This window comes from Taudactylus pleione, unplaced genomic scaffold, assembly GCF_031769625.1.
Source record: "Taudactylus pleione unplaced genomic scaffold, aTauple2 ptg001907l, whole genome shotgun sequence".
NCBI lineage: Eukaryota > Metazoa > Chordata > Amphibia > Anura > Myobatrachidae > Taudactylus > Taudactylus pleione.
The window spans coordinates 88,885-108,753 of NW_028286304.1; the positions used below are offsets into that span (position 1 = coordinate 88,885).

The 19,869-nt window shown below is 46.4% G+C and overlaps 1 protein-coding gene across 3 annotated transcripts in view; it reads right to left on the reverse strand.

The window, feature by feature from the left end:
• Window positions 1-19,869, reverse strand: part of ASH1L (ASH1 like histone lysine methyltransferase) — a 168,510-nt gene that overhangs the window by 55,825 nt on the left and 92,816 nt on the right. For all 3 annotated transcript variants that reach the window (XM_088465205.1, XM_088465203.1, XM_088465204.1), the window contains exons 4-7: window positions 12,687-12,776; window positions 11,257-11,947; window positions 10,982-11,167; window positions 10,701-10,795 (exon numbers count right to left, since the gene is read on the reverse strand). In XM_088465205.1, coding sequence (XP_088321331.1) covers window positions 10,701-10,795; window positions 10,982-11,167; window positions 11,257-11,947; window positions 12,687-12,776 — 1,062 coding nt within the window. The remainder of the gene's footprint in view (window positions 1-10,700; window positions 10,796-10,981; window positions 11,168-11,256; window positions 11,948-12,686; window positions 12,777-19,869) is intronic.

Here is a 19,869-nt window from a genome sequence, read left to right on the forward strand (position 1 = left end):
GTCACACAGTAGTATAGTATAATAGAAGGGGGGTGTAATGTTAGGTCACACAGTAGTATAGTATAACAGAAGGGGAGTGTAATGTTAGGTCACACAGTAGTATAGTATAACAGAAGGGGGGTGTAATGTTAGGTCACACAGTAGTATAGTATAACAGAAGTTGGGTGTAATGCTAGGTCACACAGTAGTATAGTATAACAGAAGGGGGGTGTAATGTTAGGTCACACAGTAGTATAGTATAACAGAAGGGGGGTGTAATGTTAGGTCACACAGTAGTATAGTATAACAGAAGGGGAGTGTAATGTTAGGTCACACAGTAGTATAGTATAATAGAAGGTGGGTGTAATGTTAGGTCACACAGTAGTATAGTACAACAGAAGGGGGTGTAATGTTAGGTCACACAGTAGTATAGTATAATAGAAGGTGGGTGTAATGTTAGGTCACACAGTAGTATAGTATAGCAGTAGGCGGGGTGTAATGTTAGGTCACACAGTAGTATAGTATAACAGAAGGGGGGTGTAATGTTAGGTCACACAGTAGTATAGTATAGCAGAAGGGGGGTGTAATGTTAGGTCACACAATAGTATAGTATAACAGAAGGGGGGTGTAATGTTAGGTCACACAATAGTATAGTATAACAGAAGGGGGGGTGTAATGTTAGGTCACACAGTAGTATAGTATAACAGAAGGGGGGGTGTAATGTTAGGTCACACAGTAGTATAGTATAATAGAAGGTGGGTGTAATGTTAGGTCACACAGTAGTATAGTATAGCAGTAGGCGGGGTGTAATGTTAGGTCACACAGTAGTATAGTATAACAGAAGGGGGGGTGTAATGTTAGGTCACACAGTAGAATAGTATAACAGAAGGTGGGTGTAATATTAGGTCACACAGTTGAATAGTATAACAGAAGGGGGGTGTGATGCTAGGTCACACAGTAGTATAGTATAACAGAAGGGGGGTGTAATATTAGGTCACACAGTAGTATAGTATAACAGAAGGGGGGTGTAATGTTAGGTCACACAATAGTATAGTATAACAGAAGGGGGGTGTAATATTAGGTCACACAGTAGTATAGTATAACAGAAGGGGGGTGTAATATTAGGTCACACAGTTGAATAGTATAACAGAAGGGGGGTGTAATGTTAGGTCACACAATAGTATAGTATAGCAGTGGGGGGGTGTAATGTTATATATACTGTGCATACGTGCTGTGCAGCGCTTACAAAGTCTATGTCAGTCACATCACTTCCTGTGCCCGTGGAGCTTACACTCGTTATTCCCTATGACATGGACACACACTAGGGCTATTTTATGTCAGAAGCCAGATGACCTTCCTGTACAGTTTTGTATTGTGAGATGGAACCCATACAAAGAATATGGAGAACATACAAACTCCACACAGACAGGGCCCTGATGTGAATTGAGCTTATGACCTCAGTGCTGTGAGGAAATAGCCACTACACCGCCCAAGGGCATTTTTAGGCCCTCCCACAGCTAGACAATGGGTGGGGGGTGAGGTCCTGCAGCGTTATATGGCCGCCCTCACAGAGACCACTGCAAGTAACTAATGACACCACCTGTGGTACTATGGGGGAGACGGAGGAGGGAACAGCGAGTGTCTGAGCCGTATCTACAGGGGTGCGGCACAGCCAGAAAACATTTCTCTTACAACCTCCTCCTCCTACTTCCTCCTTATTGGAGACGGCTGGATTCTCGGCAGGTTCCAGGAAACGGCTTCATCTGCTGGGAATTTGCTATTTCTGTGATGACCTCACTGGCTAAAACAAAAGCCTCTTTTACTAACGGTGGCCGGACGCCAGCGGAGCACAGAGGATTCGCTCTCATTAGGCAAACGTTAGGAAATTATACGGCCAGGAATAGTAAGTAGTAACCCTACTCTGCCACCGATGTGCCAGCTCTATCTGTATACTCTACACACTCAGTAATCCTGGCTCACACTACCTAGGCTATATACATCACTATCAGGTAATAGTATAATACAGTCACCTATTGTGTCTCTATAAGAGTCCTGTACATCAGTCACTGTCACCTGGTGATATCTCTCTATACACTCAGTAATCCTGGATCACACTACCTAGGCTATATACATCACTATCAGGTAATAGTATAATACAGTCACCTATTGTGTCTCTATAAGAGTCCTGTACATCAGTCACTGTCACCTGGTGATATCTCTCCTCTATACACTCAGTAATCCTGGATCACACTACCTAGGCTATATACATCACTATCAGGTAATAGTATAATACAGTCACCTATTGTGTCTCTATAAGAGTCCTGTACATCAGTCACTGTCACCTGGTGATATCTCTCCTCTATACACTCAGTAATCCTGGATCACACTACCTAGGCTATATACATCACTATCAGGTAATAGTATAATACAGTCACCTATTGTGTCTCTATAAGAGTCCTGTACATCAGTCACTGTCACCTGGTGATATCTCTCCTCTATACACTCAGTAATCCTGGATCACACTACCTAGGCTATATACATCACTATCAGGTAATAGTATAATACAGTCACCTATTGTGTCTCTATAAGAGTCCTGTACATCAGTCACTGTCACCTGGTGATATCTCTCCTCTATACACTCAGTAATCCTGGATCACACTACCTAGGCTATATACATCACTATCAGGTAATAGTATAATACAGTCACCTATTGTGTCTCTATAAGAGTCCTGTACATCAGTCACTGTCACCTGGTGATATCTCTCCTCTATACACTCAGTAATCCTGGATCACACTACCTAGGCTATATACATCACTATCAGGTAATAGTATAATACAGTCACCTATTGTGTCTCTATAAGAGTCCTGTACATCAGTCACTGTCACCTGGTGATATCTCTCTATACACTCAGTAATCCTGGATCACACTACCTAGGCTATATACATCACTATCAGGTAATAGTATAATACAGTCACCTATTGTGTCTCTATAAGAGTCCTGTACATCAGTCACTGTCACCTGGTGATATCTCTCCCTCTATACACTCAGTAATCCTGGCTCACACTACCTAGGCTATATACATCACTATCAGGTAATAGTATAATACAGTCACCTATTGTGTCTCTATAAGAGTCCTGTACATCAGTCACTGTCACCTGGTGATATCTCTCTATACACTCAGTAATCCTGGATCACACTACCTAGGCTATATACATCACTATCATGTAATAGTATAATACAGTCACCTATTGTGTCTCTATAAGAGTCCTGTACATCAGTCACTGTCACCTGGTGATATCTCTCTATACACTCAGTAATCCTGGCTCACACTACCTAGGCTATATACATCACTATCAGGTAATAGTATAATACAGTCACCTATTGTGTCTCTATAAGAGTCCTGTACATCAGTCACTGTCACCTGGTGATATCTCTCCTCTATACACTCAGTAATCCTGGATCACACTACCTAGGCTATATACATCACTATCAGGTAATAGTATAATACAGTCACCTATTGTGTCTCTATAAGAGTCCTGTACATCAGTCACTGTCACCTGGTGATATCTCTCCCTCTATACACTCAGTAATCCTGGATCACACTACCTAGGCTATATACATCACTATCAGGTAATAGTATAATACAGTCACCTATTGTGTCTCTATAAGAGTCCTGTACATCAGTCACTGTCACCTGGTGATATCTCTCCCCCTATACACTCAGTAATCCTGGATCACACTACCTAGGCTATATACATCACTATCAGGTAATAGTATAATACAGTCACCTATTGTGTCTCTATAAGAGTCCTGTACATCAGTCACTGTCACCTGGTGATATCTCTCCTCTATACACTCAGTAATCCTGGCTCACACTACCTAGGCTATATACATCACTATCAGGTAATAGTATAATACAGTCACCTATTGTGTCTCTATAAGAGTCCTGTACATCAGTCACTGTCACCTGGTGATATCTCTCCTCTATACACTCAGTAATCCTGGATCACACTACCTAGGCTATATACATCACTATCAGGTAATAGTATAATACAGTCACCTATTGTGTCTCTATAAGAGTCCTGTACATCAGTCACTGTCACCTGGTGATATCTCTCCCTCTATACACTCAGTAATCCTGGCTCACACTACCTAGGCTATATACATCACTATCAGGTAATAGTATAATACAGTCACCTATTGTGTCTCTATAAGAGTCCTGTACATCAGTCACTGTCACCTGGTGATATCTCTCCTCTATACACTCAGTAATCCTGGCTCACACTACCTAGGCTATATACATCACTATCAGGTAATAGTATAATACAGTCACCTATTGTGTCTCTATAAGAGTCCTGTACATCAGTCACTGTCACCTGGTGATATCTCTCTCTATACACTCAGTAATCCTGGATCACACTACCTAGGCTATATACATCACTATCAGGTAATAGTATAATACAGTCACCTATTGTGTCTCTATAAGAGTCCTGTACATCAGTCACTCTCACCTGGTGATATCTCTCCTCTATACACTCAGTAATCCTGGATCACACTACCTAGGCTATATACATCACTATCAGGTAATAGTATAATACAGTCACCTATTGTGTCTCTATAAGAGTCCTGTACATCAGTCACTGTCACCTGGTGATATCTCTCCTCTATACACTCAGTAATCCTGGATCACACTACCTAGGCTATATACATCACTATCAGGTAATAGTATAATACAGTCACCTATTGTGTCTCTATAAGAGTCCTGTACATCAGTCACTGTCACCTGGTGATATCTCTCCTCTATACACTCAGTAATCCTGGATCACACTACCTAGGCTATATACATCACTATCAGGTAATAGTATAATACAGTCACCTATTGTGTCTCTATAAGAGTCCTGTACATCAGTCACTGTCACCTGGTGATATCTCTCCTCTATACACTCAGTAATCCTGGATCACACTACCTAGGCTATATACATCACTATCAGGTAATAGTATAATACAGTCACCTATTGTGTCTCTATAAGAGCCCTGTACATCAGTCACTGTCACCTGGTGATATCTCTCCCCCTATACACTCAGTAATCCTGGATCACACTACCTAGGCTATATACATCACTATCAGGTAATAGTATAATACAGTCACCTATTGTGTCTCTATAAGAGTCCTGTACATCAGTCACTGTCACCTGGTGATATCTCTCCTCTATACACTCAGTAATCCTGGATCACACTACCTAGGCTATATACATCACTATCAGGTAATAGTATAATACAGTCACCTATTGTGTCTCTATAAGAGTCCTGTACATCAGTCACTGTCACCTGGTGATATCTCTCTATACACTCAGTAATCCTGGATCACACTACCTAGGCTATATACATCACTATCAGGTAATAGTATAATACAGTCACCTATTGTGTCTCTATAAGAGTCCTGTACATCAGTCACTGTCACCTGGTGATATCTCTCTCTCTATACACTCAGTAATCCTGGCTCACACTACCTAGGCTATATACATCACTATCAGGTAATAGTATAATACAGTCACCTATTGTGTCTCTATAAGAGCCCTGTACATCAGTCACTGTCACCTGGTGATATCTCTCCTCTATACACTCAGTAATCCTGGCTCACACTACCTAGGCTATATACATCACTATCAGGTAATAGTATAATACAGTCACCTATTGTGTCTCTATAAGAGTCCTGTACATCAGTCACTGTCACCTGGTGATATCTCTCCTCTATACACTCAGTAATCCTGGCTCACACTACCTAGGCTATATACATCACTATCAGGTAATAGTATAATACAGTCACCTATTGTGTCTCTATAAGAGTCCTGTACATCAGTCACTGTCACCTGGTGATATCTCTCCTCTATACACTCAGTAATCCTGGATCACACTACCTAGGCTATATACATCACTATCAGGTAATAGTATAATACAGTCACCTATTGTGTCTCTATAAGAGCCCTGTACATCAGTCACTGTCACCTGGTGATATCTCTCTATACACTCAGTAATCCTGGCTCACACTACCTAGGCTATATACATCACTATCAGGTAATAGTATAATACAGTCACCTATTGTGTCTCTATAAGAGTCCTGTACATCAGTCACTGTCACCTGGTGATATCTCTCCTCTATACACTCAGTAATCCTGGCTCACACTACCTAGGCTATATACATCACTATCAGGTAATAGTATAATACAGTCACCTATTGTGTCTCTATAAGAGTCCTGTACATCAGTCACTGTCACCTGGTGATATCTCTCCTCTATACACTCAGTAATCCTGGCTCACACTACCTAGGCTATATACATCACTATCAGGTAATAGTATAATACAGTCACCTATTGTGTCTCTATAAGAGTCCTGTACATCAGTCACTGTCACCTGGTGATATCTCTCCTCTATACACTCAGTAATCCTGGCTCACACTACCTAGGCTATATACATCACTATCAGGTAATAGTATAATACAGTCACCTATTGTGTCTCTATAAGAGTCCTGTACATCAGTCACTGTCACCTGGTGATATCTCTCCTCTATACACTCAGTAATCCTGGATCACACTACCTAGGCTATATACATCACTATCAGGTAATAGTATAATACAGTCACCTATTGTGTCTCTATAAGAGCCCTGTACATCAGTCACTGTCACCTGGTGATATCTCTCCCTCTATACACTCAGTAATCCTGGATCACACTACCTAGGCTATATACATCACTATCAGGTAATAGTATAATACAGTCACCTATTGTGTCTCTATAAGAGTCCTGTACATCAGTCACTGTCACCTGGTGATATCTCTCCTCTATACACTCAGTAATCCTGGATCACACTACCTAGGCTATATACATCACTATCAGGTAATAGTATAATACAGTCACCTATTGTGTCTCTATAAGAGTCCTGTACATCAGTCACTGTCACCTGGTGATATCTCTCCCTCTATACACTCAGTAATCCTGGATCACACTACCTAGGCTATATACATCACTATCAGGTAATAGTATAATACAGTCACCTATTGTGTCTCTATAAGAGTCCTGTACATCAGTCACTGTCACCTGGTGATATCTCTCCTCTATACACTCAGTAATCCTGGCTCACACTACCTAGGCTATATACATCACTATCAGGTAATAGTATAATACAGTCACCTATTGTGTCTCTATAAGAGCCCTGTACATCAGTCACTGTCACCTGGTGATATCTCTCTATACACTCAGTAATCCTGGATCACACTACCTAGGCTATATACATCACTATCAGGTAATAGTATAATACAGTCACCTATTGTGTCTCTATAAGAGCCCTGTACATCAGTCACTATCACCTGGTGATATCTCTCCCCCTATACACTCAGTAATCCTGGATCACACTACCTAGGCTATATACATCACTATCAGGTAATAGTATAATACAGTCACCTATTGTGTCTCTATAAGAGTCCTGTACATCAGTCACTGTCACCTGGTGATATCTCTCCTCTATACACTCAGTAATCCTGGATCACACTACCTAGGCTATATACATCACTATCAGGTAATAGTATAATACAGTCACCTATTGTGTCTCTATAAGAGCCCTGTACATCAGTCACTGTCACCTGGTGATATCTCTCCTCTATACACTCAGTAATCCTGGATCACACTACCTAGGCTATATACATCACTATCAGGTAATAGTATAATACAGTCACCTATTGTGTCTCTATAAGAGTCCTGTACATCAGTCACTGTCACCTGGTGATATCTCTCTCTCTATACACTCAGTAATCCTGGCTCACACTACCTAGGCTATATACATCACTATCAGGTAATAGTATAATACAGTCACCTATTGTGTCTCTATAAGAGTCCTGTACATCAGTCACTGTCACCTGGTGATATCTCTCCCCCTATACACTCAGTAATCCTGGATCACACTACCTAGGCTATATACATCACTATCAGGTAATAGTATAATACAGTCACCTATTGTGTCTCTATAAGAGTCCTGTACATCAGTCACTGTCACCTGGTGATATCTCTCCTCTATACACTCAGTAATCCTGGATCACACTACCTAGGCTATATACATCACTATCAGGTAATAGTATAATACAGTCACCTATTGTGTCTCTATAAGAGTCCTGTACATCAGTCACTGTCACCTGGTGATATCTCTCCCTCTATACACTCAGTAATCCTGGCTCACACTACCTAGGCTATATACATCACTATCAGGTAATAGTATAATACAGTCACCTATTGTGTCTCTATAAGAGCCCTGTACATCAGTCACTGTCACCTGGTGATATCTCTCTCTATACACTCAGTAATCCTGGCTCACACTACCTAGGCTATATACATCACTATCAGGTAATAGTATAATACAGTCACCTATTGTGTCTCTATAAGAGTCCTGTACATCAGTCACTGTCACCTGGTGATATCTCCCCCTATACACTCAGTAATCCTGGCTCACACTACCTAGGCTATATACATCACTATCAGGTAATAGTATAATACAGTCACCTATTGTGTCTCTATAAGAGCCCTGTACATCAGTCACTGTCACCTGGTGATATCTCTCCTCTATACACTCAGTAATCCTGGCTCACACTACCTAGGCTATATACATCACTATCAGGTAATAGTATAATACAGTCACCTATTGTGTCTCTATAAGAGTCCTGTACATCAGTCACTGTCACCTGGTGATATCTCTCCTCTATACACTCAGTAATCCTGGCTCACACTACCTAGGCTATATACATCACTATCAGGTAATAGTATAATACAGTCACCTATTGTGTCTCTATAAGAGTCCTGTACATCAGTCACTGTCACCTGGTGATATCTCTCCTCTATACACTCAGTAATCCTGGATCACACTACCTAGGCTATATACATCACTATCAGGTAATAGTATAATACAGTCACCTATTGTGTCTCTATAAGAGTCCTGTACATCAGTCACTGTCACCTGGTGATATCTCTCCTCTATACACTCAGTAATCCTGGCTCACACTACCTAGGCTATATACATCACTATCAGGTAATAGTATAATACAGTCACCTATTGTGTCTCTATAAGAGTCCTGTACATCAGTCACTGTCACCTGGTGATATCTCTCCTCTATACACTCAGTAATCCTGGATCACACTACCTAGGCTATATACATCACTATCAGGTAATAGTATAATACAGTCACCTATTGTGTCTCTATAAGAGTCCTGTACATCAGTCACTGTCACCTGGTGATATCTCTCCTCTATACACTCAGTAATCCTGGATCACACTACCTAGGCTGGCTCAGGATAATATTGGGTTTAAGGGGATTGGGAAGGAAATGGAGGCAGCAGGAAGCCACAGACTGAGAGTTATATAGTGGGAGGAGCAGGGTCCCCAGCAGCACAGAGTATATCAGGAGATGAGTGATGTGTTAGTGAGGACAGGGCTGCATGTGACAGGGGCAGTGACATGATGTGAGGAGGGGAATGGGGGCAGCAGGAAGTCACAGACTGAGAGTTATATAGTGGGAGGAGCAGGGTCCCCAGCAGCACAGAGTATATCAGGAGATGAGTGATGTGTTAGTGAGGACAGGGCTGCATGTGACAGGGGCAGTGACATGATGTGAGGAGGGGAATGGAGCAGCAGGAAGCCACAGACTGAGAGTTATATAGTGGGAGGAGCAGGGTCCCCAGCAGCACAGAGAATATCAGGAGATGAGAGATGTGTTAGTGAGGACAGGGCTGCATGTGACAGGGGCAGTGACATGATGTGAGGAGGGGAATGGAGGCAGCAGGAAGTCACAGACTGAGAGTTATATAGTGGAAGGAGCAGGGTCCCCAGCAGCACAGAGTATATCAGGAGATGAGTGATGTGTTAGTGAGGACAGGGCTGCATGTGACAGGGGCAGTGACATGATGTGAGGAGGGGAATGGAGGCAGCAGGAAGCCACAGACTGAGAGTTATATAGTGGGAGGAGCAGGGTCCCCAGCAGCACAGAGTATATCAGGAGATGAGTGATGTGTTAGTGAGGACAGGGCTGCATGTGACAGGGGCAGTGACATGATGTGAGGAGGGGCATGGGGGCAGCAGGAAGTCACAGACTGAGAGTTATATAGTGGGAGGAGCAGGGTCCCCAGCAGCACAGAGTATATCAGGAGATGAGTGATGTGTTAGTGAGGACAGGGCTGCATGTGACAGGGGCAGTGACATGATGTGAGGAGGGGAATGGGGGCAGCAGGAAGTCACAGACTGAGAGTTATATAGTGGGAGGAGCAGGGTCCCCAGCAGCACAGAGTATATCAGGAGATGAGTGATGTGTTAGTGAGGACAGGGCTGCATGTGACAGGGGCAGTGACATGATGTGAGGAGGGGAATGGGGGCAGCAGGAAGTCACAGACTGAGAGTTATATAGTGGGAGGAGCAGGGTCCCCAGCAGCACAGAGTATATCAGGAGATGAGTGATGTGTTAGTGAGGACAGGGTTGCATGTGACAGGGGCAGTGACATGATGTGAGGAGGGGAATGGGGGCAGCAGGAAGTCACAGACTGAGAGTTATATAGTGGAAGGAGCAGGGTCCCCAGCAGCACAGAGTATATCAGGAGATGAGTGATGTGTTAGTGAGGACAGGGCTGCATGTGACAGGGGCAGTGACACTCTCTATACCAGATACATTACATGTGTGTAGTGTAACTCACCAATATGGATGGGTGCAGGCAGGAGGCCATATTCATGCTCCCGGGGAACATACTCCAACTTTTCCTTCTTTAGTTGCATGAGCCGAGTTTTGGGGCTGTAATAGAAGGAGACAGGTGAGAGTGACGTATGGACACTACAGACAAACTACTTTAAATCCTCTTGGTAAGAAGTAATATGATTCTGTAGTGTATATATATATATATATATATATATATATATATATATATATATAATTAATGGCTGTAACCTATGAGTTATAATGAGCCGTACTAGGACTCACTCAGAAGACTTGTACACGTCGGAGAAGAGACCAGCTTTTTGGAACTTCTTTTTGGGAGGGCGAGTCATCTTCTTCTCTCGCTGCCCCAGCGGTATGAGGTGACGTGACCTAATAGCGCTGCAGTCGTCACGGATCCGGCCCACCTCCTGGCCAGTGCAAACGTCTAGGAAGGCGAATTGGGCCACACTGTAGAATAAAGGAGGAGGAGGGTTAGTAACGCAGACGCCATGCTCTGAGCAGGCACCTATAGGACTATGTAAGGGCTATAGGGGTACCTTGTGCTGCTCTCCTGCTCCTCATCCATCATAGATTTCGGATGGATCTTTCCTGGTGTCCCTATGACCAGGCGCTTCCTTTTCCAGCCTTTCCGGTGCTCCGGCCCCAGGCTGACGCCTTGCACTACAGCCTCAATGACGTCGGTGACCGTGTCAGCTCTTGGGCTGCTCATCAGGCGGGTGACCAGCTCTATGGGGAGGGGGTACTTCCTGGGTCTCCCTGGCCGCCTCTTCACAATGTTGTTTCCTGTACGCGACTGTCTCTGCAATTTCTTGGCCTTCAGGATCTTATTGACATGGTCCAGGTTCCTCTTAGACGCCAGGATTGTGTCGTAGTTGTACATCCGCCGGGCCTGTTTGTGCATGGCCTCCACCATGCTCCTCTTCAGGCACAGATTAGGGCAGTTACTGGGCAGCCGGCTGGAGGACCCCGCCATGACATCATTACAGGGCTGTTGCGCTGCCGACGTGGTGACGAGAAGAGACTCTGGCTTGCTCTGACCTTTCTCGCGGCCGTATGCTCTAGCCGGGCTGGGCGAGGCGGGAATAGCAGCAGGGCTGGAGAAGAAAGAGTCCATGGTCTTGTCCAAAGGGCTCTGCTTCTCCCCATACGCCGAACGCTGGAGCAAGCAGTCCACGGGCTCATCCGCAGCAGAGGCGTTCCGTGCACCGCGCAGAGCAACGCCCATCACTGAAAGGAGGACAAAATAGCGCTATTCATTGCCGTACAATCTGCAATAGCGCTAACCCAGAAATCATATAATATAAATCAGAAGGCGTATATAAGAGTCACGTGTGAGCGGCACCAACATCCCACAGGGAATCAGCGGCCATTGGTTATAGCTCCAGGGAGCTAATGGGGGATCTCCCCACCATACGGCACCCCATAACCTCACCAACATACGTCCGTGTGCTTCCAACACGATAAAGACGCAGGTGATTAATGTTATTACAGTTATAGTTACACCCCCACTGGCAGCACCCGGTACTGCAGCCTGATGTATCCGCTCGTGGATGTGCCGTACACACTATTACCCCGCACAAAGGCTCGTGGATGTGCCGTACACACTATTACCCCGCACAAAGCCGCCATTCTCAGGATTGTTACACTGCGGCTCCGGACACTGAGGAAGACAGCGGTACGGCCAATCACAGCTCCCCACTTTATTCCCTATTTATTATTGTTATACCGTAAGGGAGAATGGATTTTATGACAGTCGGAATTACTGCCGTACTTATGGTGAAGTATAGCATGCGGTATGAGACACCCCACATGGTCGCCATGTTTTTACTGGTCACCTGGTTCACAAAAGATTAAAGATGAGCAGAAGTCACAGTGATGGCAATACTCAGCCATTATCATCATTAAGGTAAGCTGGGATTAGTAGTTCTTAATGCCTATGTGCACTCAGCACATGGAGGTCACTCACCGGAACACGAAGTGCTCTCCGATAGCGTCCTCCTCCTGGGTGGGCTACAGGTCACTGTCTCTGGGGTCCGGAGGCCTCGCTCTTGTGACGCTGAAACGTTACATAGATTAATATAGCGGCAGCGTATGGAGAAAACTACTAGCCCCATTATTACACCTATATTACTAGCCATAGCATACCTCTCTCTGTACGGTGCTACTGACACTGGGGAGCGCCATATGAGTAGTATTCCCTGTACGGTGCTACTGACACTGGGGGGCGCCATATGAGTACTATTCCCTGTACGGTGCTGAGGACAATGGGGGGCGCCATATGAGTACTATTCCCTGTATGGTGCTACTGACACTGGGGGGCGCCATATGAGTACTATTCTGTGTACGGTGCTGAGGATACTGGGGGGCGCCATATGAGTACTATTCTGTGTACGGTGCTGAGGATACTGGGGGGCGCCATATGAGTACTATTCCGTGTACGGTGCTACCGACACTGGGGGGCGCCATATGAGTACTATTCCCTGTACGGTGCTACTGACACTGGGGGGCGCCATATGAGTACTATTCCCTGTACGGTGCTACTGACACTGGGGGGCGCCATATGAGTACTATTCCCTGTACGGTGCTACTGACACTGGGGGGCGCCATATGAGTACTATTCCCTGTACGGTGCTACTGACACTGGGGGGCGCCATATGAGTACTATTCTCTGTACGGTGCTGAGGACACTGGGGGGCGCCATATGAGTACTATTCCCTGTACGGTGCTACTGACACTGGGGGGCGCCATATGAGTACTATTCTCTGTACGGTTCTACTGACACTGGGGGGCGCCATATGAGTACTATTCTCTGTACGGTTCTACTGACACTGGGGGGGCGCCATATGAGTACTATTCTCTGTACGATGCTACTGACACTGGGGGGGGCGCCATATGAGTACTATTCCCTAAACGGTGCTACTGACACTGGGGGCGCCATATGAGTACTATTCTCTGTACGGTGCTACTGACACTGGGGGGCGCCATATGAGTACTATTCTCTGTATGGTGCCACTGACACTGGGGGGCGCCATATGAGTACTATTCCCTGTATGGTGCTACTGACACTGGGGGGCGCCATATGAGTACTATTCTGTGTACGGTGCTGAGGATACTGGGGGGCGCCATATGAGTACTATTCTGTGTACGGTACTACTGACACTGGGGGGCGCCATATGAGAACTATTCCCTGAAGGGTGCTGAGGACACTGGGGGGCGCCATATGAGTACTATTCTCTGTACGGTGCTGAGGACACTGGGGGGCGCCATATGAGTACTATTCCCTGTACGGTGCTACTGACACTGGGGGGCGCCATATGAGTACTATTCCCTGTACGGTGCTACTGACACTGGGGGGCGCCATATGAGTACTATTCCCTGTACGGTGCTACTGACACTGGGGGGCGCCATATGAGTACTATTCTCTGTATGGTTCTACTGACACTGGGGGGCGCCATATGAGTACTATTCCCTGTACGGTGCTACTGACACTAGGGGGCGACATAGCATACCTCTCTCTGTACGGTGCTACTGACACTGGGGGGCGCCATATGAGTACTATTCCCTGTACGGTGCTACTGACACTGGGGGGCGCCATATGAGTACTATTCCCTGTACGGTACTACTGACACTGGGGGGCGCCATATGAGAACTATTCCCTGTACGGTGCTGAGGACACTGGGGGGCGCCATATGAGTACTATTCTCTGTACGGTGCTGAGGACACTGGGGGGCGCCATATGAGTACTATTCCCTGTACGGTGCTACTGACACTGGGGGGCGCCATATGAGTACTATTCCCTGTACGGTGCTACTGACACTGGGGGGCGCCATATGAGTACTATTCCCTGTACGGTGCTACCGACACTGGGGGGCGCCATATGAGTACTATTCTCTGTATGGTTCTACTGACACTGGGGGGCGCCATATGAGTACTATTCCCTGTACGGTGCTACTGACACTAGGGGGCGACATAGCATACCTCTCTCTGTACGGTGCTACTGACACTGGGGGGCGCCATATGAGTACTATTCCCTGTACGGTGCTACTGACACTGGGGGGCGCCATATGAGTACTATTCCCTGTACGGTGCTACTGACACTGGGGGGCGCCATATGAGTACTATTCTGTGTACGGTGCTGAGGATACTGGGGGGCGCCATATGAGTACTATTCTGTGTACGGTACTACTGACACTGGGGGGCGCCATATGAGTACTATTCTCTGTACGGTTCTACTGACACTGGGGGGTGCCATATGAGTACTATTCTCTGTACGATGCTACTGACACTGGGGGGTGCCATATGAGTACTATTCTCTGTACGGTGCTACTGACACTGGGGGGCGCCATATGAGTACTATTCTGTGTACGGTGGTACTGACACTGGGGGGCGCCATATGAGTACTATTCTGTGTACGGTGGTTCTGACACTGGGGGGCGCCATGAGTACTATTCTCTGTACGATGCTACTGACACTGGGGGGCGCCATATGAGTACTATTCCCTGTACGGTGCTACTGACACTGGGGGTGCCATATGAGTACTATTCTCTGTACGGTTCTACTGACACTGCGGGGCGCCATATGAGTACTATTCTCTGTTACGGTGCTAAGGACAATGGGGGGCGCCATATGAGTACTATTCCCTGTATGGTGCTACTGACACTGGGGGGCGCCATATGAGTACTATTCTGTGTACGGTGCTGAGGATACTGGGGGGCGCCATATGAGTACTATTCCCTGTATGGTGCTACTGACACTAGGGGGGCACCATATGAGTACTATTCTGTGTACGGTGCTGAGGATACTGGGGGGCGCCATATGAGTACTATTCTGTGTACGGTACTACTGACACTGGGGGGCGCCATATGAGTACTATTCCCTGTACGGTGCTACTGACACTGGGGGGCGCCATATGAGTACTATTCCTTGTACGGTGCTACTGACACTGGTGGGCGCCATATGAGTACTATTCCCGGTACGGTGCTGAGGACACTGGGGGGCGCCATATGAGTACTATTCCCTGTACGGTGCTGAGGACATTGGGGGGCGCCATATGAGTACTATTCCCTGTACGGTGCTGAGGACATTGGGGGGCGCCATATGAGTACTATTCCCTGTATGGTGCCAATGACACTGGGGGGCGCCATATGAGTATTATTCCCTGTACGGTGCTGAGGATACTGGGGGGTGCCATATGAGTACTATTTGCTGTATGGTGCTGAGGACACTGGGGGGCGCCATATGAGTACTATTCTGTGTACAGTGCTGAGGATACTGGGGGGCGCCATATGAGTACTATTCTGTGTACGGTGCTGAGGACACTGAGGGGCGCCATATGAGTACTATTCCCTGTACGGTGCTGAAAACACTGGGGGGCGCCATATGAGTACTATTCTGTGTACGGTGCTGAAAACACTGGGGGGCGCCATATGAGTACTATTCTTTGTACGGTGCTGTGGACACTGGGGGGCGCCATATGAGTACTATTCCCTGCACGGTGAAGAATATTGCAGAAACATTTTGGTGAGTAGTAAATAGCATACAGTAAATATAATACATGGAGAAAGGACAGTAATTAGCGTCTGATAAAGCCGGCCGTGTGTGGTCTATAGGACTATGCTTTCTATTAGACATATTATATAATGACCAAGCTGAATTAAATATTTTTTGATATTAATGTTTTTCTCTTAGTTTTCAGATGAATTTGTATATAGGACACATAAGGTATGTACAATGCATTATACAGCCTATAATACAGCCTATAATACAGAGGTATAATACAGCCTATTATACAGAGGTATAATACAGCCTATAATACAGAGGTATAATACCTCAGAGGCTGCTGCCAGTCACATACGTGGCAATTCAGTCATTTATCCGCAGACACAGAGTCCTGCTGGTAATACAGTCATTTTATTCCTGCCTACTGGTTTACACTAATCACAGCAGCAGTACTCACAGTGATTCATCCAGATATGGAAAGTCCCTGCAGGACAAATCGTACACAGTCAGTCCCCACCCAATCCCATCACCCAACTATGTCCTTGTCAATAAGTAACCATCCCCAGGACCAAAATTACTACTATCCAAAGGATATCTGACCACTGATCTATCTATCCCAGATCCTAATCCCTATCACCTAACCCTGGGTGCTGAGCTCCCACATCACAGTGATCCCTACCACCTAATCCCATATCCTGTGCTCCCACATCGCAGTGATCCCTACCACCTAATCCCACATCCTGTGCTCCCACATCACAGTGATCCCTATTACCTAATCCCGTATCCTGTGCTCCCACATCACAGTGATCCCTACCACTTAATCCCGTATCCTGTGCTCCCACATCGCAGTGATCCCTACCACCTAATCCTGTATCCTGTGCTCCCACATCGCAGTGATCCCTACCACCTAATCCCGTATCCTGTGCTCCCACATCACAGTGATCCCTACCACCTAATCCCATATCCTGTGCTCCCACATCGCAGTGATCCCTATCACCTAATCCTGTATCCTGTGCTTCCACATCGCAGTAATCCTTATAAACTAAACCCGTATCCTGTGCTCCCTATCACCTAATCCCATATCCTGTGCTCCCACATCACAGTGATCCCTATCACCTAATCCTGTATCCTGTGCTCCCACATCACAGTGATCCCTATCACCTAATCCCGTATCCTGTGCTCCCACATCGCAGTGATCCCTATCACCTAATCCCGTATCCTCTGGTCCCACATCACAGTGATCCCCCGCAGTGATCCCCATCACCTAATCCCGTATCCTGTGCTCCCACATCACAGTGATCCCCATCACCTAATCCCGTATCCTGTGGTCCCACATCGCAGTGATCCCTATCACCTAATCCCATATCCTGTGGTCCCACATCACAGTGATCCCTATCACCTAATCCCGTATCCTGTGCTCCCACATCACAGTGATCCCCATTACCTAATCCCGTATCCTGTGCTCCCACATCGCAGTGATCTCGATCACCTAATCCCATATCGTGCGCTCCCCATCACCTAATCCCGGTATCCTGTGCTCCCACATCGCAGTGATCCCTATCACCTAATCCCGTATCCTGTGCTCCCACATCACAGTGATCCCCATCACCTAATCCCGTATCCTGTGCTCCCACATCACAGTGATCCCCATCACCTAATCCCGTATCCTGTGCTCCCACATCGCAGTGACCCCTATCACCTAATCCCATATCCTGTGCTCCCACATCACAGTGATACCCATCACCTAATCCCGTATCCTGTGCTCCCACATCGCAGTGACCCCTATCACCTAATCCCATATCCTGTGCTCCCACATCACAGTGACCCCTATCACCTAATCCCATATCCTGTGCTCCCTATCACTTAATACTGTATCCTGTGCTCCCACATCGCAGTGATCCCTACCCCCTAATCCCATATCCTGTGCTCCCACATCACAGTGATACCTACCCCCGAATCCCGTATCCTGTGCTCCCTATCACCTAATCCCATATCCTGTGCTCCCACATCGCAGTGATCCTTATAACCTAATCCTGTATCCTGTGCTCCCACATCGCAGTGATCCCTACCACCTAATCCCGTGTCCTGAGCTTCCACATCGTAGTGATCCCTATCACCTAATCCCGTATCCTGTGCTCCCACATCGCAGTGATCCCTATCACCTAATCCCGTATCCTGTGCTCCCACATCGCAGTGATACCCTAGCACCTAATCCCGTATCCTGTGCTCCCACATCGCAGTAATCCTTATAACCTAATCCCGTATAGTAAGCACCCACATTGCAGTGATCCCTATCAATTTATCCCGTATCCTGTGCTCCCCATCACCTAATCCCGTCTCCTGTGCTCCCACATCGCAGTGACCCCCTATCACCTAATCCCGTATCCTGTGCTCCCACATCACAGTGATCCCTATCACCTAATCCCGTATCCTGTGCTCCCACATCGCAGTAATCCTTATAACCTAATCCCGTATCCTAAGCACCCACATCGCAGTGACCCCCTATCACCTAATCCCGTATCCTGTGCTCCCACATCGCAGTGACCCCTATCACCTAATCCCATATCCTGTGCTCCCACATCACAGTGATACCCATCACCTAATCCCGTATCCTGTGCTCCCACATCGCAGTGACCCCTATCACCTAATCCCATATCCTGTGCTCCCACATCACAGTGACCCCTATCACCTAATCCCATATCCTGTGCTCCCTATCACTTAATACTGTATCCTGTGCTCCCACATCGCAGTGATCCCTACCCCCTAATCCCATATCCTGTGCTCCCACATCACAGTGATACCTACCCCCGAATCCCGTATCCTGTGCTCCCTATCACCTAATCCCATATCCTGTGCTCCCACATCGCAGTGATCCTTATAACCTAATCCTGTATCCTGTGCTCCCACATCGCAGTGATCCCTACCACCTAATCCCGTGTCCTGAGCTTCCACATCGTAGTGATCCCTATCACCTAATCCCGTATCCTGTGCTCCCACATCGCAGTGATCCCTATCACCTAATCCCGTATCCTGTGCTCCCACATCGCAGTGATACCCTAGCACCTAATCCCGTATCCTGTGCTCCCACATCGCAGTAATCCTTATAACCTAATCCCGTATAGTAAGCACCCACATTGCAGTGATCCCTATCAATTTATCCCGTATCCTGTGCTCCCCATCACCTAATCCCGTCTCCTGTGCTCCCACATCGCAGTGACCCCCTATCACCTAATCCCGTATCCTGTGCTCCCACATCACAGTGATCCCTATCACCTAATCCCGTATCCTGTGCTCCCACATCGCAGTAATCCTTATAACCTAATCCCGTATCCTAAGCACCCACATCGCAGTGATCCCTATCACAGGGAAGGTACTTATGAATGAGAGACACTGCATTACTCCCTCAGGACCCCTCCTCTACAATACATGGAAATACTGTAACTCCAGCCTGAAGGTCACTACTCAATGGTACTGCGTAAAGAATAACTTTAGAAGATGCTATTAATAAGTCGCCTGGCGTTCTTCCTGCAATGTCAGAGCTACCTCTATCACATCTAAGCCGCCGTCATCTGCAAAGGCAGAGCTCTTCCTGCCAGGGTCACCAAATGCATTATGTATCTGTACTTCCACTATTATCCCTGCTGCTATAC